Source organism: Castor canadensis, chromosome 2 (genome assembly GCF_047511655.1).
Source record: "Castor canadensis chromosome 2, mCasCan1.hap1v2, whole genome shotgun sequence".
NCBI classification, from domain to species: domain Eukaryota; kingdom Metazoa; phylum Chordata; class Mammalia; order Rodentia; family Castoridae; genus Castor; species Castor canadensis.
The window spans coordinates 182,709,811-182,731,455 of record NC_133387.1 but is presented as its reverse complement, the minus strand read 5'-3'; the positions used below and the strand labels follow the sequence as shown (position 1 = coordinate 182,731,455).

The window sequence follows — 21,645 nt, the reverse complement described above, 5'->3', positions numbered from 1 at the left end:
GTGCCACACACCCTAACGGATACACAAAAACGAATATAAGAGTATAGTTTGCAATATGTCTGGTGGCAGACGCAGACTTGTTTTTCCTTTCCAACAGCTGAAAAGCCGGTTTCATATACATTGCTTTATTTGTACCCTAAAAATAATCCTGTGAGGACAAACTATAATTCACTTAGACACAACGGGTTACAAGTCACAAAACGCATCGTGAGCCCTAAGTGCAATTTTATTTTACTCTGGAGAGACAGGTTCTCGCTATGTAGCCCAAACTGTTCTAAAACGCACAATCCTCCTTCCTCACCTTCCTGAATACTAGGACTACAGATTGAGCAACCAAGCCTGGCTCCACCCGCGCACTTTGTAGAGGAGGAAACTGAAGCTTAGAGGTTAAGTGTCCAGCTCTTAAGCGTTTTAGCCCACGCGGCCACAGCAAGAAGGTCGCAATCTACACAGCAAACGACCAGCGAGGGGAGTGGCGCCGGGGGCTCCGCCCACTGTGCCGGCAGCGGGAAGCACCTGTGCGCATGCTCCCGGAAGCTGTGCGTCACATGATCATCAGGCTCCGCTCACGTGACGTCGTTTCCGGAGGCGGGGGCCGTCGGCCAAGATGGCGGCCTACCTGCAGTGGCGGCGCTTCGTTTTCTTCGACAAGGAGCTAGTGAAGGAGCCACTGGGCAGTGATGGGGCTGCTCCCGGGGCCGCGCCTGCCTCCGGATCCACTGCCTCCAAGTTCTTTTGCCTCCCTCCTGGCATCACTGTCTGCGACTCAGGCCGGGGGAGCCTGGTCTTTGGCGATATCCTTCCTCTGGAGCTGTCCCTTCCCTCCCCCATACCCAAAGAGATCCAGTTGGGATGCAGTTTGTCCGTCAGTGTTGGTTCGTGCTTCGGCCACTTTTCTTTAGCTGGGAACCCAGACCTATTCTGGGGTCTGAGGGAAAAAAGAAGGAAGTTCAATCTCTTAACTTGTCAAGTGAGCAGTCCTGGGCAAGTCATTTCACCTCTCTGGACTTTGATTACCTTATGTAAATGTAAAGGGGTTTAAATGCCAATTTGACAAAGTTATTTAACGTCAGTCCCCCAGAGTGGATGAAAATTATCTTTAAAAGATGAATATGGAAGCGCTGCCAAATATTGTAGACGAGGAGCTAAATGAGACCAGGAATTTGTTTCTTTGTTTTTGGGCTACGCTGGGAAGTCCTTACAATTTTAAAGGGCTGTGTGCATGTTAGTTGTTGTCTGGGTTTTGGTCTAAATATAAGACTTCCCAGTGGACGCCTGAAGCAAAGATAGTACTGAACCCCACTGGTGCTATATTTTTTCCTAGAGAGATGTTCCTCAACTTGTGATGGGGTTATGTTGGGATAAACTCAAAGTTAAACGTTTTCTAAATCGAAAATGCACTTAACACACCTAAACTACTACTGCTCACAGCTTGTGAACGCAGTACACTGTAGTATTTTCGTTTACCTTTGTGAGCTCTTGGCTGACTGGGAGCTTCAGCTTGCTGCACCTGTCCAGTATCACAAGCAAGTATCTTACCCATCTCACTAGCCAGGAAAGGCTCAAGATTCAAAGTAGTACTTCTACTGAATGCATATCACTTTTGCACTGTTGTAAATGAAAAGTTGTTGCTGGGGAATGTTTGCACATGAGGTACTTACAATAAAGTTTAATTTGTAAACTAAGTATAGTAAGGTTAGTAATGATAATAAAAAATTAATGACAGTATACTGTAATTAAAGTTCTGTGAATGTAGTCTGTCTCCCAACATTTTTTGTGTGTGTGTGTGTGTTACTGGGGTTTGACCTTAGGGTCTATACCTTGAGCCAGTCCACCAGCCCTTTTTGTAAAGGGCTTTTTCAAGATAGGGTCTTGAGAACTATTTGCCAGGCTTCCTCAATGCTCCTGATCTCTGCCTTCTCCTGAGTAGCTAGGATTACAGGCATGAGCTACTGGTGCCCAGCTTCAATTTTTAATTCCTCATTGTACTGTAGTATTTTTGGCCTGTGGCTCTCCGTGGGTAACTGGAAGCAAAGAAAGTAAAGCTACAGAAAAGGGGGAAGTGCTGTATTTCTCCTTGTAAAGGAAGCTCCTTGACTACCCTGCACATATGGAAGGCCAAATCTGGTTCTTGCCACGTTCCCTACAGCTTACAGGCTTCCAGGCCTACAAACTACGAGTGACACACCTGTACCAACTGAAGCAGCACAATATTCTAGCATCCGTTGGTGAAGATGAAGAGGGTATTAACCCCTTGGTGAGTCCCAGAAAAGAAAGATCCAGATGCCTGGGATGTTTATCTGTTGGAGAGGACTGGCATTTATATGTCTTGAGTTCTGTCCACAGGTAAAGATCTGGAACCTGGAGAAGAGAGATGGTGGCAATCCACTCTGCACTCGAATCTTCCCTGCCATCCCAGGAACAGAGCCAACTGTTGTGTCTTGTTTGACTGTCCATGAAAATCTCAACTTTATGGCCATAGGTAAACATAAATAAGGCAAAAACGAACACTCTCAGATTTTCTTTAGTTGTTTCTGTTGCTTATCTTTATTATTCTTATGAGATCACTTCGTACTGTACTGAGACCTTTGAGTTATTTAACTTTGGAATGGGAAGGCGTTTAATTTTGTTCTTTGAAAATGAATCATTGAGACTCAGTTGCCCATCCAGGATTAACAACCCTGTACCCAGAGGACTCTAACCTGTACTTTTCATGAAGATAGTCAAGGATGCTGTTAGTTCCCTTGGAAGCTGTCACTTCCTGAAATCTGAGGAACTTAATAAAAGAGTCGATTCAGAAATGAAACTACTTCAGGATGCAGGACCCTGAGATTGATGGACAATTAAGTTGCTTGTGTTTTAAGCTCCCAGCTTGTTCTGAAAGGGAGGGGCGAACTTAAAAAATAATAGCCTTTATTTATAGCAGCAAACACAAGGGACAAATTAATAACCTGTAAACTTCCTTGTGACTCTAGCAGAGAATATCTACAAAGTATCAGCTCACACATTCTGATAGGAGACTCTTCTACTTTGCCTCCACCCCAGTTAGGAGTCCATAATCTTTCCTCAGGGATGTTATTTGTTTGGTTGTTTATTTATTGCTATTTCCAGCTTGCTTAGTGTTTTATAATTGCCTTGAGGAGATGGTGGAAGAAAGATGTGATAACAGCAGTGAGGCTTATTGGCAAAGTGAAATTCTCCCCAGACAGCCCCCCATTCTTTTCTGTCCTGTTTTCCCTCACTGTCTGCTTTTTCCCTCAGTGTTTCTCTGTATGACTCAAATAGTTTTCAATAGCCAGAGTCAGCCACCCAGGACAAGAAACGGAAAAAAAAAAGTCAGTGAGTACCAATATGCAGGTAACGATTAGGGAAGTTGGGTATGAGAAGAAAGCTTGTCATTTCTAATGAGTGCCTCTTTTTTGTCATTTCCCTTACCGATGTTCTCAGCCTCACAGAAGTGCTGTTTCCTGCTCTCCTATAGGTTTCACAGATGGCAGCGTTACATTGAACAAAGGAGACATCACCAGGGACCGGCATAGCAAGACCCAGATTTTACACAAGGGCAACTATCCTGTTACTGGACTGGCCTTTCGCCAAGCAGGAAAGACCACTCACTTATTTGTTGTGACAACTGAAAATGTCCAGGTATGACCAAGACCACTACTCTTTTGGTCAGACAACTAGTATCTCTTAATTGCTCAGGGGATTAGTGTAAGGTACTGACAAAGGAGAGGTGAGAATCTTAAAATTTTCATCATGTAGCCTTGAATTATTTGCTCAAGTTAATATATTATTCCCCCACTTAGGAGACTGGGAAGAGCTAGACTTCAGAAAGGACTCTGGGCTTAAAGAAAAAAAAAATGTTTTTTTCCCCAAATGACATTAGACAAGTTGCTTTACCTCTCTTGTTCCTTGTATTCCTAATTTATCATAGCCTACTCTCAGCAATAGGTTTTTGTTTTGGTGGTACTGGGGTTTGAACCTAGGGCCCCCCTGATATTTATGTACTCTACTACTGAGCTATATAACTTCAGCTTGAGAATAGTCTTTTGCTAAAATGGTAAAAGATTACTGCATTTCTCTTGTAGTATTTTTATACTAGGTAATGATAAATATATAAGAAGAAAGCATATACATGTATATATATGTTTCTTTAACAGATAGGTGGTGGTTAATGGAAAAGGTAAGCAGTCAAGGGAAATTCTGAGAATGCTGAGTAGGGAGACAAAGCCAGTGTAGAAATGGGAATACCTTTATGAAGGTTTATATGCTGCCTCTTCAAAGGGAGCTTGCTAACTTTTTCTTACTTTTATCAGTCCTATATAGTTTCTGGAAAAGACTACCCTCGTGTGGAGTTGGACACCCATGGTTGTGGTCTGCGCTGCTCAGCTCTGAGTGATCCTTCTCAGGACCTGCAGTTCATTGTGGCTGGGGATGAGTGTGTCTACCTTTACCAGCCTGATGAACGTGGACCCTGCTTTGCCTTCGAGGGCCATAAGCTCATTGCCCACTGGTTTAGAGGCTACCTTGTCATTGTCTCCCGTGACCGGAAGGTTTCTCCCAAGTAAGGACACCAGGGAGAAGGGAAAGGGAGTTCCCCAGAAGTCATCTGGTTTTAAAATGCTAATGCCTGGTTCCTGCCCATCTCTTTCTTGAGTTTTATGTGATTTGCACTTCCACCTAGACTCAGTTATACATTTATACTGAAAAACTTGTTTTTGCTGCATACATTTGCTTCTTAGCCTTTGTATACTAGAACGTTCCAGGGAATTTGGATGTAGTTGGAATTTTTACTCTTTGGTCAAAGTAAGTTGGACAGAGGAACAAGAGATTGAGTGGTAGAGAAATTGGAAAGCGCTGGGAAATGGAGAACAAAGGGTTTGTTGTTGTTGTTTTCCAGAGCTACTAACAGGGGGAGGAGGGTCTTCTGCATAGTAGAAGTACTCCCTGTCAGATGTTGGTTTGTTTTCATTCAGTACCAAGCACAATGTCTAACATAGACTAGGCATCAGGTGATTATTTGTTAATCAAATAGATGTCTGAATATAATTAAGTTTTTACTCTCTTGGTCTGTATTCATTATAGAATATTAGAAGATAAGATTAGGATTGCATGTTCTCTTTCTACAGTCAACCAAAATGCTGCATGTTATGAGATGAGTTGCTAGAGGCACCTAACAGGTGATTTGTTCCAGGTGGAGTGGCAACACCAAGGTTGTCATAGGAAGGAAACAAAAGGGGAGCTGAGACCGGAGGTGGTGCAAATAGCTGGTGCTTTTTCTTTCCTAAACAGGTCAGAGTTTACCAGCAGGGACTCACAGAGCTCCGACAAGCAGATCCTCAACATCTATGACCTGTGCAACAAGTTCATAGCCTATAGTGCTGTCTTTGAGGATGTAGTGGATGTGCTTGCTGAGTGGGGCTCCCTGTATGTGCTGACACGCGATGGACGTGTCCATGCACTGCAGGAGAAGGACACACAGACCAAACTGGAGGTAAAGCCAGAACTGGCACAGGCTCCTAGAAGCAGCTGCAGGAATGGGTTACCTAATCATTGGGGCCCAGGGTCCTTCTTTCTTTAGACTCACGACCTTACTAGGTTTCCTTAGGGTTGAGATTATGAAGTAAATGGCCTGGTATTCAGCTTTGGATGGAAGTAATGGCTGGGAACCTGAACCTAGTCTCAGGGTTTACTTTATTTGTAGAGGCCCTTTTGAGGTTGGTGATGTTGGTCTTGGGGTTATCTCAGGGTCTTTTGTCTAGGATCTAGGCAAATTGGAACTCTAGGACTATTCAGCTAGTGTGTTATAGGAATATTTTGAGAGGGTGTCTTCTCAGGACCACTTCTACCTATTTCCTAATCTATCTTCTCCTCTAGATGCTGTTTAAGAAGAACCTATTTGAGATGGCAATTAACCTGGCTAAGAGCCAACATCTGGACAGTGATGGGCTGGCCCAGATCTTCATGCAGTATGGAGACCATCTCTACAGCAAGGGAAACCATGATGGGGCTGTCCAGCAGTATATCCGGTCAGTCTGGAGGTGCTGTGTATATAGCTTTGAATGCAGAGACAGGCAGCCAGATAGCTGAAACCCATGCTCAGGGGAGGGGCTTTAACTTTACTGGTAGCTGGTTTTCCTGTGACACCTCAAATAAGAAGATGGGACATCTTGTTAGAGAATGTATAGGGTTAAATATTACATGACTGTTATAAAATGGAGCTATTATAAAATAGACTACCTTAGGTTGGCCTGTGTTTATATTCATTTTGACTTAGGTTTTTTTGGTGGGACTGAGGTTTGAACTCAGGGCTTTGTGCTTGTAAAGCCCTACTCCAGTCTAACTAGTTTTTTTATTTTTTTATTGTTTTTATTTATTTTTTTGGTGGGACTGGGATTTGAATTTGGAAGACAGATGTTCTACCACTTGAGCTACATCTCCAGTACATTTTGCTCTGGTTATTTTGGAGATGGGATCTCTTGAATTATTTGCCTGGGCTGGCCTTGACTGTGATCCTCACAAATAGCAAGCCTCTGGCACTGGCACTTTAAACAACCTAGTTATTTAAAGAGAAAAAGATATCTCTTGCTTCCTTTGATAGTAGTTCTTGGAATTTCTCCCCTCTAACCTCTTTCTCAATCTCTCTAGAATTCCTGTTTTTTAGCTAAGTTGAAGAACCAGTGCTCTGGAGTCTTGCACACAGCATAGTCCACAGCCTAGTAGCACTGATGTAATCTAGGACTTTGTTAGACATGCAGTCTTAGGACCCACCCATTGACTTACTGAAACAGAATTTGCATTTTTACAAGATCTACAACTGATTCCTATGCAGATGAATTTGGGAAGTACCTGATCCAGATGATATTGATGCACATGTCTCCCTAGAACCATTGGAAAGTTGGAGCCATCCTATGTGATCCGCAAGTTTCTGGATGCCCAGCGCATCCACAACCTGACTGCCTACCTGCAGACCCTGCACCGACAATCCTTGGCTAATGCAGACCATACCACCCTGCTCCTGAACTGCTATACGAAGCTCAAGGACAGCTCAAAGTTGGAGGAGTTCATCAAGGTGCAGCGTGGTATTTCTGGGAGATGATTCCTGGAGGGCCCCACTGAGTATAAAAGTGGCTCTACTAGGGCTTGCCCTTTTTTTTGGGTGGTACTGGGTTTTTTGGTGATGGGTTTATTTGAGATAGGATCTTGCAAAATATTTCCCTGGGCTAGCTTTGAACTGTGATCCTCCTGATCTCTGTCTCCTGAGTAGCTAGGATTACAGGTGAGAACCAGCGGCACCCAGCTAGGGCTTGCTCTTCTTGAGAGTAAAGTGGCTGTACCAGGGCTTGCCCTTCTTCAACAGTACACAGGGAGGAGCTGACTTTATTTGGGAACTTGTGCCCTCCGTAAATGGAGAAGAGTAGCTGTTTATGCTAATTCTCTCTCAACTCCTCTCTTGTTTTATGATGCCAGAAGCGTCCATGATATTTATACCTAGGGAAGTGGCATTAGGGAAGCCCTGTGTCCCCAGTAGTGTCCCTTTAATGGTAAGGGCTGAGGAAGGCATTGGGCTTTTAATCAGAAAATCTGAGAAGCAGGTTAGCATGTTTTCAAGGCATGAACATTATTATCATGTTAGTAATGAGTCTTAACATCAGATGCCTATTTCCCTTCCTTTCTCCAGCCACATCTATACAAGTGATTTTGTCTAATGTCTCCCTGGCAGACAAAGAGTGAGAGTGAAGTCCACTTTGATGTGGAGACAGCCATCAAGGTCCTCCGGCAGGCTGGCTACTACTCCCATGCCCTCTATCTGGCTGAGAACCATGCACATCATGAGTGGTACTTAAAGATCCAGCTGGAGGATATTAAGGTGGGTAAGATTCTTCTGGTAGGCACAGCTCTGTTCTTTTTGAGACCATCCCCGCAGTGACAGAAGTGCTTCCCATAGCAGGTACAAGTCTGCCCTTTACCTCTCCACAGAATTATCAGGAAGCCCTTCGGTACATTGGCAAGTTGCCTTTTGAGCAGGCAGAGAGCAACATGAAGCGCTATGGCAAGACCCTCATGCACCACATACCAGAGCAGACGACTCAGTTGCTAAAAGGACTTTGTACTGATTATCGGCCCAGCTTGGATGGCCGAGGGGATAAGGAGACTCCAGGCTACCGGGTGAGGCCTATGGAAAATAGTTTTGGGCAACAGGATCACTTTGGGGGCCTCTGGGTACCAAACCGACTCACTCAGCTTTCTTGCTCCTCTTTTCATCCTAGGCCAACTCTGAGGAGTTTATCCCCATCTTTGCAAACAACCCCCGAGAGCTGAAAGCCTTCCTGGAGCACATGAGTGAAGTGCAGCCAGACTCACCCCAGGGCATTTATGACACACTCCTTGAGCTGCGGCTGCAGAACTGGGCCCATGAGAAAGATCCACAGGTAAGCCAGCACCTGACTAGAGCTGCAGGAGGTGCTGCAGAGAAGACAGTTCTTGGACTAGGGGGATAGCTCATTGGTAGAGTACTTGCTTAGCATGTGTGAGGCTCTGGATTCCATCCCCAGTACAGCAAAAAGAAAAAAGAAAAAAAGATAGTTCTTGCTGTCTCCATTCTTCCAGCTTTGCAGCTGCCATTTGCTGCTTTTCTTAGACCAGTAACATCTTATCTCTAGGGCAAAATGGTCTTCAGTGACAAGGAAACTAAACTGACAGAGATGGTTGACAGGCCTTGTCCCAAGACACCTTGTGATTTTCACCCTATGTTTAGCAGCCCTACCTTCCCTTTTCCCTAGGTCAAAGAGAAGCTTCATGCAGAGGCCATCTCCCTCCTGAAGAGTGGCCGCTTCTGTGACGTCTTTGACAAGGCACTGGTCCTGTGCCAGATGCATGACTTCCAGGATGGGGTCCTTTACCTCTATGAGCAGGGGAAGCTGTAAGAGTTTGGGGCCTTTCAGGGGAAAGGGAAGACCCAGGGACTTTTCCAGGGATAGCCACCGAGGTATGCTTTTGTCCTGGTTCCAGGTTCCAGCAGATTATGCATTACCACATGCAGCACGAGCAGTACCGGCAGGTGATTGCAGTGTGTGAGCGCCATGGGGAGCAGGACCCCTCCCTGTGGGAACAGGCCCTCAGCTACTTCGCCCGAAAGGAGGAGGACTGTAAGGAGTATATGGCAGCTGTGCTCAAACATATTGAGAACAAGAACCTCATGCCACCCCTTCTAGGTACTTTAGAGAACAGGATGGGTGGGTGACAGGCTGGGACAGTCAAGCTCTGTAACTCTGCTCTGAGGATCCTGCTTGGTTCATTGTCTTGTTTCCTTTTGTACCCCAATCTCAGTTGTACAGACCCTGGCCCACAACTCTACAGCCACCTTATCAGTTATCAGAGACTACCTAGTCCAGAAACTGCAGAAACAGAGCCAGCAGATTGCCCAAGATGAGCTTAGGGTGCGGCGGTACCGAGAGGAGACCACCCGCATCCGCCAGGAGATCCAAGAGCTCAAGGCGAGGTAGCTGGCACCTGGATACGTGGAGGGGTGCGGGGGATAACCTTTATCTTCCCAGGATTTTATTACATACTTTTCTCAGAGGATTGTATTGAATATGAGCGTTTTCTTCTTTTTTTCTTTTTTTTTTTGTGGTGCTGGGATTGAACCTAGGACCACACACATACTAGGCACACAGTTCATCACTAAGCACTAAGCTACATTCTAAGCCCCTTGAAGATGTTTTAAAGGAGGAATTCCAAAGAATGGTTAATTATGTAAAGCATCAGTTGTTGGGCTTTGGAGGATAAAATCTTGTGCTTTTCTATCTGTGTGTGCCATTATTTACCTTTTCCAAGCAGAAGTCTTAAGTTGTGATTTGAAGCCTTTTGGAAGTAAAAACTTGACTTTAGAAAATGCAGAGTGAATAATTTAGAATTACTTTTAGTAGAAATTATTCCTCAGGTCTTAAGTCTTATCTGCCTTTAACGTTGTGAAATAGTTGCTAGACAACGTTTTTTTCATTCTATAAATACTCAACCCCTATTACGTCCCAAACCCTGTTGTGAACAACGCAGATAAGAAGCCATGCCTTCATCGCGTTCACATCAGAGGGAGAGACAGTAAACGTCTTAAATAGGTAAACTATTGTACTCTGTTACTTGGTGGTCCACTCTTAGGACACAATTAGCTGAGAAAGGCAGAAGGGCAAGGATTTAGTTTTTGGTTTTACAGTGCTGGGGATGGAATCCAGGGCCTTATCCTTGCCAAGCAAGTGCTCACCACTGAACTGTGCCTCCATTTCCCCCAACTCCTTTTTTTAAGAACATATGTCACAATTTTAAGTAAGGTACACAGGAAGACCTCACTGAGTGTCACTCTGAATACACACCTGACAGTGGATTTAGGGGCAATTATGAAAGTTGAAAGAGGGAAACTGTTTCCCTGGTTTACTTGTACTTGGTAAGACTCACTCCAGATCCAGGACTGGTACCCTCATTTGACTGCCTTTAGGTGATATGCAGTATAGGCAGTCTCTTGTTCTTTCACGGGGACCTTTCCCTATCCACTGTCTTCACTCTCTACTTTGCTCTTGTTCCTGTCTTTACTCTTTGCTACTCCCTTCTGGTGTCATTTGCCTGTAGTCCAAAGATCTTCCAGAAGACCAAGTGCAGCATCTGTAACAGTGCCTTGGAATTGCCCTCTGTCCACTTCCTATGTGGCCACTCCTTCCACCAGCACTGCTTTGAGAGTTACTCAGAGAGTGATGCTGACTGCCCCACCTGCCTCCCTGAAAACCGGAAGGTCATGGATATGATCCGGGCCCAGGAACAGAAACGAGATCTCCATGATCAGTTCCAGCACCAGGTGGGGATGAGTGGGCTAGATGGGGGAGGGGATGCCCACCTGTGTCAAAGCCTCTGTGGCACACTAGAGGGCTTGTTTTATTTGCTCAGTTAGAAAATGAGCCCTATAGTTGTGATTCTTCTTCCCTCTCTTATCCTATAGCTCAAGTGCTCCAACGATAGCTTCTCCGTGATTGCTGACTACTTTGGCCGAGGGGTTTTCAACAAGTTGACTCTGCTGACTGACCCTCCCACAGCCAGACTCACCCCCAGCCTGGAGGCTGGGCTGCAGCGGGACCTGCTCATGCACTCCAGAAGGGGCACTTAAGCAGCCTTTGGGAAAGTGTGTGACCCTGGGGCTAGACGGGGACCTGAGGCGAGCTGTTGTCACACAGAAAACAAGCAGACATGCCCACAGCTCTAATGGGATGCCACTGCTTTCAGGTTACAAGGGGACTTGCTTTTCCTGCCCCCTTCTTTTGCCAGCCTGCTGTCCCTCCTATTGACTAGTAGTATAGATTACTCCAGACCAGCAGGGGAGGGCACCTCAGCAAGCTCTGTATGGACAATAGCTGCTTTATTCTCAATTCAAGGGCACCAGGCTGTGCTTGGGTCCTTGCTCTCAGTGTCTATAAATAAAAGAATATAATGACTTGAGGGTTGAGGAATATTTTTCTGGGGATTTTTAACTATGTATAACATATTTCCTTTTATTCTAGAGTGCTAGTTCCCTTTCTTGATCATGTTGACTCATCTTAGTACTGGGTAGGGCCTGTGGCATCTAGTAAGGTGAAATTCAGCTTGTTGAAGACCCTCTTCAAAAGACCTAGTGACTGAACCCAAGAGCAACCTGGTCTGAGGCACCCAAAACAGCCCCTGCTCTTTATTCTTTCTGGAATCCATAGCTTGTGTTCAGGAGAACTATTCAAGCTGGAGGCAGATTCTGGGAGGGAGCCTTGGGCCTAGCCTGCCCTTTTTTTTTTCCCCCTTCCTTTGGTGGCACTAGGGTTTGACTCAGGGCTTTGGCCTTGCCAGAAAGCACTCTACCACTTGAGCCACATTCCCAGCTCCTAGCCTGCCTTAACAGATAGGTCAGTTTCTTGCTTTACTCAGTATCAGATGTTAAGATAAAAGACAACGTAGTGAAATATTTTCCCTTTGAAGTTGTCAGCTAGTTGGTGTTACTGAGTGTCCCTATGTAATTTGGATTAACATTTCCTATCAGAAAATTGCTCCTATGGGGTTGTTAAAGGAAGTAACATGGACATTGTGATTTAAGTAGTCTTTGGAAGAGGCATATTGTAGCACAGCTGTGACAGATTTTGAATTAGATGACCTGAGATAAGGCAACTATTGTGTATGTATGTGTGTGTGTGATTGAGGTTTGGACACAGGGCTTGTTGCTTGCAAAGCAGACTACCACTTGAGCCCCACCTGCCCCTTTCCCACCAGCATTAATGTGTGAAGGGCAGGGGATGTCCTTGCCTAGCACGTGCGAGGCACTGAGTCCATCCTCAGAACGCACACACAGTGCTGGCACATCCACTTCAGTTAAGTCTTAGGCATAACCTTTAATCTCTCAGAACCAGCTTCATTTTTATTTTTAAATTTTTATTTTACTTCGTTTTTTTTGTGTAGTACTGGGGTTTGAACTCAGGACCGTACCACTTGAGCCACACCCAAGCCCCAATGCCTAGTTCAGGGTTCAATTTGAACAGAACAAAAGAAGTGTCACACAAATTGCCCTAATTGCTGGTGCCACTGCTTGGCACTACAGGGTTCTGGAGGCGCCTTCTGGGGTGGCCCTTTTAAGTCGATAATGAATGCAGCCCAGCGGGCATGCTGACTTACTCAGCTACCTTTCAGGGTTAATAGAGCCTCCTTCTCTCTTGGGCAGGGCTAATTTCTGCTTAATTAGCTATCCTTAGGGTGGCCGTAGGAGAGGGCTGGCAAAGAGTTTACCGGTAAAATTGGGAGACATCTTCAGCCACTGACCACAGGCGTTCCTGGTTCAGAACCAGGCCTCAAGCCTGTTCTGAACACTGACCCTGCAGGTGAGTCAGGACGGCTCGGTGGCAATTGTCCTCAGCTCCGCCCACAGGAAGGCGCCGCCCCGCCCCTTCCAGAGACAGCGCCGGACGTGACGCGGGGCCCCTCGCAGGTCCCGCAGTCAGGCTGCACGACGGGCTCAGGCTCCATGTGCCCTCAGGTTCCGTCAGTCTGAGCCCGCTGCTTCCACCGACCCCAGGGCACCTTCGCAGCACCGCGGGCCCACTTCCTGAGCCCAGCCATGTCCGGTAGCCGAGACCCGGCTGCAACGACGGTGAGTCCCGAGCCCGCGACCCGCACACGGGGCTTCCGATCGAGCCGCACAACGATTGGCCCCAGGTTACCATCCTCCGTCGTCTATTGGCTGGAGTGGCTATCCGTCATGTTTGCCTTCTCCGTATAGTTTTTAAAGGGCCAGTAGCTAGGTTGCCCTTAGGAAGGAAAGGGGAGGGCAGTGACCAGTGGGGGCAGGGCAAAGAGAGGAAAGATGGTTTCCTGTGAAACTTTCATCCCTGCAGACTTTTCCCGCCCATGCCTGGGGTGAGGGCTCTAGGGTTTTGACCCAGCCTGTGAAGTTCGTCTGCGCTGCACTGACAGGATCCATTCACACAGCATGGTCCCGGATGGATGCGAACGCCTTGCAAGACATGCCACTCGTGATTCACAGGAGAGCGCACCCCAAGCTCCGACTGTACACAAACCTTTTGGAAGTGTGCTTTCTCCCTTTCTCCGTTATGGCAGTCGCCCGGCTCCAGCCTACTTCCAAAGTCCCCAGCTGACACGCCTCTGAATGACTTACTGCCGTGGACAGGGACCACCCCAGGCTTTCCCATTCCTTAGCCCTCGAGCTCTGGGCTTCGGCACCCGCACCCTGCGTGTGGAGGTCACTGCCTGACTGCGATAAGACAGACATGCGGGCACCTGCTTATCGACTCCTGCCCAGCCCGCCCGTGAGCAGCGGGATTTCTTTGCTAGTGTAGACATCCCAGAGCACTGAGCTCGGAGCAAGAAGGTTTGGGTCCCAGCACTAGCTGTCTGCTCACTATTAACTGCGTGGCGCTGAGCAAATCATTTCACGTTGTGGGAGAGGCGCCCGCCCTGTCTGCCTGATAGTATTGTTTGTTGTGAAGATAATATTGCCAAAGTAATAGTGCTAGCATATAAATGATAATTTTTTTTTTTCTTGACTGTAAGGGAGTTTGCTAGGCAGGTGCTCTTCCACTTGAACCACACCCCCAGTCCTTTTTGCTTTTCCTTTTTTGGGGGGTTTTTTGTTTGGTTATTTTGTGGTGGCACTGGGGTTTGAACTCAGGGCCTCATGCTTGCTAGGCAGGTGCTCTACCACTTGAAACTCTCCACTAACCCTTTTTTATATTGGGTATTTTCTAGATAGAGTCTCACAAACTTTTTGCCTGGGCTGGCTTCGAACCGCCATCCTCCTGATCTCCGCCTCCTGAGTAGTTAGAATTACAGGTGTGAGCCACTAATGCTTGACAGCTGTTAGTTATTTTTCAAACAGGGTCTCCCATTTATACCTGGGTTGGGCTTGGACCATGTTCCTTCTATTATTTTTTCCTTGTAGCTGGAATGACAGATGCACACCACCACATCCGCTTTTATGGTTGAGATGGGGTCTTGCCAACATTTTGCCTGTGCTGGCCTTAATCTCAAGCCTCCCAATGTCTGCCTCCCGAGTAGCTAGAATTACAGGTGTGATAGCCACCCGTGCCTGACTAAGTCTCCCTATGTTCCCAGGCTGGTGTCAAAATCCTGAACTCAGGTGGATCCTCCCACTCTAGCTTCCTGAGTGCTGGGATTACACAAGCATGCTACTGTGGCTGGCAAATACTTTTTTTTTGGTGGTACTACAGTTTGAACTCAGCCTCACACTTCCTTGGCAGGTGCTCTTACTGCTTGAGCCACTCTGCCAGCCCTTTCTGTGATGGGTTTTTTTCAAAATAAGGTCTCTCAAACTTTTTGCCTTCAGGTTGGCTTCAAATTGTGATCCTCCTGATCTGAATAGGTGGGATTACAGGCATGAACCACCAGTACCCAGCTCAAATATTTTTATTTTTAATGGAACAATTTGACTTGAATATGTGCAAATTCAATTAATTTAAAGGATTGTTTGAACCTAAAAATATTGGGATTTAGATTACTTTCTGTAGGGTTCTCTGTGACCTAGAAATTTAGTGGCAGTGTTTAGCATTAACAGGCCTAGCTAAATTTGCAAAGGGTCTCCCAGATTTATTGGAGGAATAATCACAATAGAATAGACTGGAGTCTAAGAGCAGCAAGCACTCACTTCCAGCAACAGAAGCCCCAGATGTTTGACTGCAAAAGAGTCCATGGGATGAAGATCTCAGAGCAGGAAAGTTGGCAGTTGGTTCCTGTCTGATGGAGAAAGAATTAAGACCTCTGTCTTAGACTAAAGAACCCTTAGACTAAAGACTGAATGCCTTTGTCCAAGGTGCCCTGGCAAGAGGAACAGGTGTGTCCCTTTGACTTCTTGGCTTGGGCTCTGATACCCCAAATATACCTGGGGTATATCTGTATGTTGGTGAAACTAGAGGCAGCGCTCTAGGCGAATAAAGAATGTCAGGCAGTTCAGCCTCACAGTCTTACAGGACGTCGGAGGTAGAAGAAAGCTCTTCATTTCATAGATGATCAAACAGACCCTGATGGGGTGATGTGCTCAAAGTCTCCCAGCCAAGAGGCTGAGAGGACTACACATCAGATCAGTTGACCCCTGACTTACAGGTGTGCATTCCAGCCAGATTAAGGGACTTAGTGTGGCAGCTGTGGGGTAGTTCTCAGCATCTTCATGGCATTGAAGCTTTCTCTAGTGACTGCTCTGTTGTGGATGGTGAACCTGTTCTCCAGTGGTGTGTGGCTCCAGCTATCCTGCCTCAGCCTGCTGCAGGCCCCACCCTCCCTGTGGCCAGGCTGACGGGCCTTATCTCTTTACCCACCTGGCTATGTGCAGCCCTCCCACTGAGGCCAGGGTGGGCCTTGGGGCTCAGTGTCTTGGTTACTGCCACAGAAGCAGCAGTGTGGATTTCCTCTGGTCTCTGCTTCTCTGGATCCCAGAGGAGGGCAGTAGGTACTGAGGACGGGTAAGGGACCTGTACTGGAGTGTTCCTGACTCTGAGGCTCAGCTGGCCACACACAAACCAGGGGAAAGTTTCCTTTCTTTTAAGCCAGTGGTTTTGGTTCTTGGACAAGGTGTTGAGAACAGAGGGCACTGTGACCTGGGGACTTTTTCTACAGGAAGAAAACAACTCAAAGATGAGAGTGATTCGAGTGGGCACCCGTAAGAGCCAGGTGAGTGCAGGGGTGGGGTGCATGGAGTTTGTCAGAAGAGTTGTACTCCGATGGTCACGAGTTGAGGGGCTCAGAAGGTTTAGTGCCCAGCAGAAAGGAAATGGAGTGGTTGGAGGTTACACGTCGGGGTAATGAGATTGCTTCCTGTGGAAAGATAGTCTGTGGGCTAGGGAAGTTGTTGGGGTACAGAGGATTCCCAGGCCAGGCCCCTCTAACCCCCATGTGAGAATTCCTGTCCCTTCATGGTCTCCCTGGCCCTGTGAGGATATGAGCTTGGGGCAATAGCCAGGGAAGGGCAGGACTAATTTGAATCTCTGTCCCCAGCTGGCTCGTATACAAACAGACAGTGTGGTGGCAATGCTGAAAGCCTTCTATCCAGGCGTGCAGTTTGAAATCAGTAAGTTTTCTGGAAAGGAATGGAAGTTAATGGGAAGTTAAGTGATTCTGGGAGGAAGAACAGTGTCTCTAGGTTTGGCTGTGATCAAAGCCTGGGCCCATTACTCCAAGAATCCCTCTTGGCTGCTCCCACTTGGAGGGCTCTCCTTCTCTGAACACTTTAGATCTGATGCCAGGGCTAACCAGACATTTAACAGTGTGTCTGCTTTTCCTGCTAGATCATATGTTCCCAGAAGGCAGGGGCTAGGGCTTATTGTGTCTTTGTCCCCACCTTGAGTATTAGCATAGTACTAAGCACAGTAGGGTCTCTATAAATGCTGATTAAAAAGACCTAAATGATTGATTCTCTCCTCAGTTGCCATGTCCACAACAGGGGACAAAATTCTTGATACTGCACTCTCCAAGGTAACAACATCTTTTCTCCAGTCCCTGTCCCCCTTTCTTCCCCTAAGAGATCCACTCTGATGTTGTTTCTTACCTGGCAGATTGGAGAGAAGAGCCTGTTTACCAAGGAGCTGGAATATGCCCTGGGAAAAAATGAGTAAGTGAACACAGGCGAGTACAACACCCGCCCCCCCACCCCCCCAAAAAAAATGTCTTGCTGGGACTCCAGTGTGCTACAGTTCTAGATATCAGCAAGGCAGCTGACTTGGACGCTCATAGGTGGGGTTCAGACTTTCAGAAAGGAGAGTGTCCTGCTTCAGAGAGGAGAGTTTCTGGAATATAAGATTGGCTGGGGGAATAGGTAGAAAGGTAGGTGGGAGGACAGCAGGTCTCAAAGTCTTAGGAAGGCCCACTTCCTGAATTTCCAGTACTGAAGTAGTGGCAGGCCTATGTGGAGAAAGGGTCTCAAAACCCCTTCTCCTTGCCCCCTTCTCTCTAGAGTGGACCTGGTTGTTCATTCCCTGAAGGACCTGCCTACCATGCTACCTCCTGACTTCACAATTGGAGCCATCTGCAAGTAAGAGTCTCACCAAGTACGAGATCCAGGCAGGAAGCAGACCTTGGCTTTCCCCTGTGGGACTTGGCCCTTTTCCTAAAAAGCTGTCTGTCCTTAAGCATGGCAGAAAACTCAGGAAATGGCCACCTGGTTGGCTACTGAGAGAATGGGAGATGACCTGAAGTCATTCCATGAATTTCCCTCCTTCCCCAGGCGGGAGAACCCCTGTGATGCTGTTGTCTTTCACCCAAAATTTGTTGGGAAGACCCTAGAAACCTTGCCAGAGAGGAGGTGAGTGGGGCCTGGATAGGCACCTTGTTGGGATATGCACAGAAGATGGAGGGATGGGAGGAGGAGGAGAGAAACAGTGGCTGCCTAGTATTAAATTTCATTTTAAACCCTCTCTGAACAGTGTAGTAGGAACCAGCTCCCTGCGGAGAGCAGCCCAGCTGCAGAGAAAGTTCCCACATCTGGAGTTCAAGAGTATTGTATCCTTATAGAAGAGGGAAGTGGGCAGCAGCCAAGGACCAAGAGAAAGTCTGGAGGACCCTCGGAGCCTTGAGAATGGAAGGAGTTTCCAGATAAAGTGGCCTGTGGGGGAGGGGTGTGGAATTGGGTTGTCATTCTGTCCTCCCATCCATCCATCCATCCATCCATCCATCCACAGTCTTGTAATATTTTCTTAGCCCCAGACAAGTAAGATAAACATTGTCCCTGCTTATATAGAGTTTACATGTTAGGTAGGGAGACAGACAGGTGTTGACAGTACAGCGAAACTGAGCAGTGATTAGTTGGGGGCAGTGAGGAAATAGGGTGCTTCCATTTTTATTTCACATGCCACTGTTTTGTTTTGATTTTTACAGTGAATTTTCGGTACTGGGGCTTGAACTCAGGGCCTTCACCTTGAGCCACTCCACCAACCCTATTTTTGTGAAGGGTATTTTCAAGCTATTTGTCCAGGCTGGTTTCAAATTGCCATCCTCCTTATCTCTGCCTCCCAAGTAGCTATTGCCCTGAGACCCTATCTTGAAAAAAATCCAGCACAAAACAGAGCTGGTGGATTGACTCATGTGGTAGACTGCCTGAGTTCAAACCCCAGTACCATCAAAAAAAACCAGAAAACTAATTTTAGGGTTGGTGGTTGGAGTGTTCAAGCGGTAGAGTGTCTACTTAGCAAGCACAAGGCCCTGAGTCCAAACCCCATTAATGAAGAGAAAAAAAGAGGATGGGAGGGGGGCAAGGTGTTGCTTAAGCAGTATAGCACCTACCTAGCAAGTGGAAAGCCCTGAGTTCAAATCTCAATACAGCAAAAAAAAAAAAAAGTGCCAAGTGCTCCAAAGGGTAGAATAAGGAATTTTTTGGAAGCATCTAGATAGAACATCTATGCACAGAGTTGCGGGGGATAGAGAGAAGGATTCTCAGGTTTTGTAACGTTGGGCAAGTTATTTAACCTCTGTATCATTGCCCTCATCTATATAGAAGGGATAGTCATAAGACCTACGCCATAGGGCTGTTGTGACACAAGGAAAGCACTTTAGAACAGCGTGACTTAAGTAGTAGCTATTGTCAATGAAGCTGAGAACTGGAAGCTGAGCAGAAGTCAGTCAAAGAGGGCACACCATGTCGCTCCTGCTTGTCCTTAGCATCTGTCCACAGCGGGGAAATCTCAACACCCGGCTTCAGAAGCTGGACGAGCAGCAGAAGTTCAGTGCCATCATCCTGGCTGTAGCAGGCCTGCAGCGCATGGGCTGGCAGAATCGGGTGGGGCAGGTAGGGGCTGCCCCTTTCCCCACCTCAGTTAAATCTGCATCTCCCTCCTGTCTGTACTTTCTTCTTGACCACCCAGGCTAGGGAGGTTGGGATCAGAGGGCAGACTCCACATTTGTGCTTCCTCTAGATGATAGACAGGCCCCATCTCACTGCTGGGAGTTTTGGGGCACCCTCATCCCACCTTTCTGACTATTCTGCCTCCACAGATTTTACACCCAGAGGAATGCATGTATGCTGTGGGCCAGGTAAGCTTGTCTGGGGAACCCACTGTTTATGTACTCTTCTCTTTGTTCTTAAACAAAGAAGCTGGTCTTGTCTTTGGCATCTCCTTCCCCTAGAATGAAATTCATAGGGAGGGGCTGCAAAAGGCCCTGGAGCAGGTGGAAGAGGGGTGGTTCCCAGCTTTAGCTCTATTGAATGGGGAAAGAAAGATCAGGCCTGATGTGTTAAGCTGTGTTTTTCATCAGGGGGCCCTGGGCGTGGAAGTCCGAGCCAAGGACCAGGACATCTTGGATCTAGTGTGTGTGTTGCATGACCCTGAGACTCTGCTGCGCTGCATTGCTGAAAGGGCCTTCCTGAGGCACCTGGTAGGGCCCTGGCTCGCCCTGTGGAGGAGTGGGGACTTGGGGAGTCAGGAAGGGCAGTGGGGAGATTTCTTCAGTGAGTGCTGTTTATTCAGTAGTAACTCATTCTTGTTGAATGTTGTATATGGACATCACCCATGTCTGGACCAAGCAGACTTTTCCATTGTCCTCTCTGAGTGCTGTGGTCACAGGGCAGAGTAAGGGTTGTTGGAGCTCACGGGAACTTCTCATTGCAGGAAGGAGGCTGCAGTGTACCAGTAGCAGTGCATACAGTAATGAAGGACGGGCAAGTAAGCAGGGCAAAATGGGTGGGAGGACAGGGAAGGAGGGACTGTGACATTCCTCCCTGAGCATCCCAGGTTTCTAAACAGTTCCCTCTCAAAATATGCTGAGGCATCCATTTTCTTTCCCAGCTGTACCTGACTGGGGGAGTCTGGAGTCTAGATGGCTCAGATAGCATGCAAGAGACCATGCAGACTACCATCCATGTCCCTGCCCAGGTAACAAGGGCTGGAGGGTGTGTGGGGAGTAGTAGTGAACAAGACTGCATATAATCTTCCCTTTCATCCTCACCAAATCTCACCTCCTTCCCTCATCCAGCATGAAGATGGCCCAGAAGATGATCCACAGCTGGTAGGCATCACTGCCCGGAACGTTCCACGAGGAGCCCAGCTGGCTGCCGAGAGTCTGGGCACCAGCCTGGCCACCTTGTTGCTGAACAAAGGAGCCAAGAACATCCTGGATGTTGCTCGGCAGCTTAATGATGTCCAGTAACTGGTGTGAGGAACACAGATGCCTGGGTTGCCACTTTCCAGTGCCTCATCTGGCCTTCAGTGCCCTGTGTTCACTAACTGGGAGAGTGATTACTTCAGTAGATTGAACTGCAGGGGCTGAGGCTTCCAGCGACCTGCTTCACCTTGGGGCCTTGATGACTGACTGCCTTGCCTCCTCAGTAGGTGGGGGCTTCATCTCTTTAGAGAAAAAGTTCAAGCCACAGTCTTCGAATGTAACTGACCCTACTAATAAACCAGCTCTGAAGGTGGTTGTTCTTTTGGTGGGGTTGGGAAGATAGGAATAAACCCAAAACCCTTTTAATCCTTACTTCTGAGTCTTGGACCTTTTTTGCGGGAGGGGGGGGCAGCAGGGGCGGTACTGCAGTTCGAACTCAGAGCCTCGCACTTGCTAGGCTGTTGCTCTGCCACTTGAGCCACTCCAGCAGCTATTTTTTGTGTAGATAGGATCTCAAACAACCACTTGTCTGGGACTGGCTTGGAACTGCCATCCTCCTCATCTCTGCCTCCTGAATAGTTAAGATTACAGGCATGAGCCATCAGGCCCGACTGGGAATTGAACTCTACCTGTTGAGCCACACCTCCAGTCCATTTTGCTCTGGTTGGTTTTGGAGATGGTATCTATTTGCCTCTCTAGCACAGCCTGCCAAATGATAGGATTACAGGCATGAACCACCAGTGCACAGCTGAGTCTGGGACCTTTGTCCAAAGTTCCAAAACATCCCTTCTGTGTCTACCTCAGTAATTTTCATTTCAAACTGTTGTCTCCCAAGGAACACCAAGAAAGCAAGAGAAAAATGGCCTTCATACCCTATGGCTTGACAGTTCATGTCTGTAATCCCAGCACTTGGACACGAAGTACTCCCAACAGGCTGGAGTACTTGGCGAGCCTGCCGTGTTAGCCTCTCTGCCCCCACCACCACCTGAAAGTACACAAAGCCGTCAGTCCCGCAGCTTGTTTGAGCTT

General features: G+C 47.3%; 2 protein-coding genes across 5 annotated transcripts; both read left to right on the top strand.

Annotated features, from left to right (window-relative positions):
* The first annotated feature begins 566 nt into the window (after positions 1 to 566).
* Positions 567 to 13,148, top strand: Vps11 (VPS11 core subunit of CORVET and HOPS complexes). The gene is made up of 16 exons (XM_074066577.1): positions 567 to 798; positions 2,113 to 2,257; positions 2,347 to 2,482; positions 3,482 to 3,645; positions 4,317 to 4,564; positions 5,293 to 5,494; positions 5,878 to 6,029; positions 6,886 to 7,072; positions 7,724 to 7,870; positions 7,981 to 8,169; positions 8,271 to 8,432; positions 8,784 to 8,923; positions 9,013 to 9,215; positions 9,331 to 9,502; positions 10,624 to 10,846; positions 10,988 to 13,148. The coding sequence occupies exons 1-16, from the start codon at positions 608 to 610 to the stop codon at positions 11,150 to 11,152; spliced, it is 2,826 nt and encodes a 941-aa protein (XP_073922678.1). The 5' UTR covers positions 567 to 607; the 3' UTR covers positions 11,153 to 13,148.
* On the top strand, positions 13,008 to 20,988 carry Hmbs (hydroxymethylbilane synthase). Of its 4 annotated transcripts, XM_074066579.1 has the most exons (15): positions 13,008 to 13,147; positions 13,392 to 13,885; positions 16,144 to 16,197; positions 16,522 to 16,594; positions 16,949 to 16,998; positions 17,079 to 17,134; positions 17,477 to 17,554; positions 17,747 to 17,824; positions 17,946 to 18,021; positions 19,190 to 19,303; positions 19,510 to 19,548; positions 19,771 to 19,890; positions 20,124 to 20,177; positions 20,301 to 20,387; positions 20,488 to 20,988. In XM_074066579.1, the coding sequence occupies exons 3-15, from the start codon at positions 16,162 to 16,164 to the stop codon at positions 20,659 to 20,661; spliced, it is 1,035 nt and encodes a 344-aa protein (XP_073922680.1). In that variant the 5' UTR covers positions 13,008 to 13,147; positions 13,392 to 13,885; positions 16,144 to 16,161; the 3' UTR covers positions 20,662 to 20,988. The 4 variants fall into 4 exon arrangements, with proteins under 4 accessions (XP_073922680.1, XP_020030195.1, XP_020030194.1 ...); XM_020174606.2 differs by lacking the exon at positions 13,392 to 13,885; XM_020174605.2 differs by lacking the exons at positions 13,008 to 13,147; positions 13,392 to 13,885 and adding an exon at positions 13,904 to 15,364.
* The last annotated feature ends 657 nt before the right edge of the window (positions 20,989 to 21,645 follow it).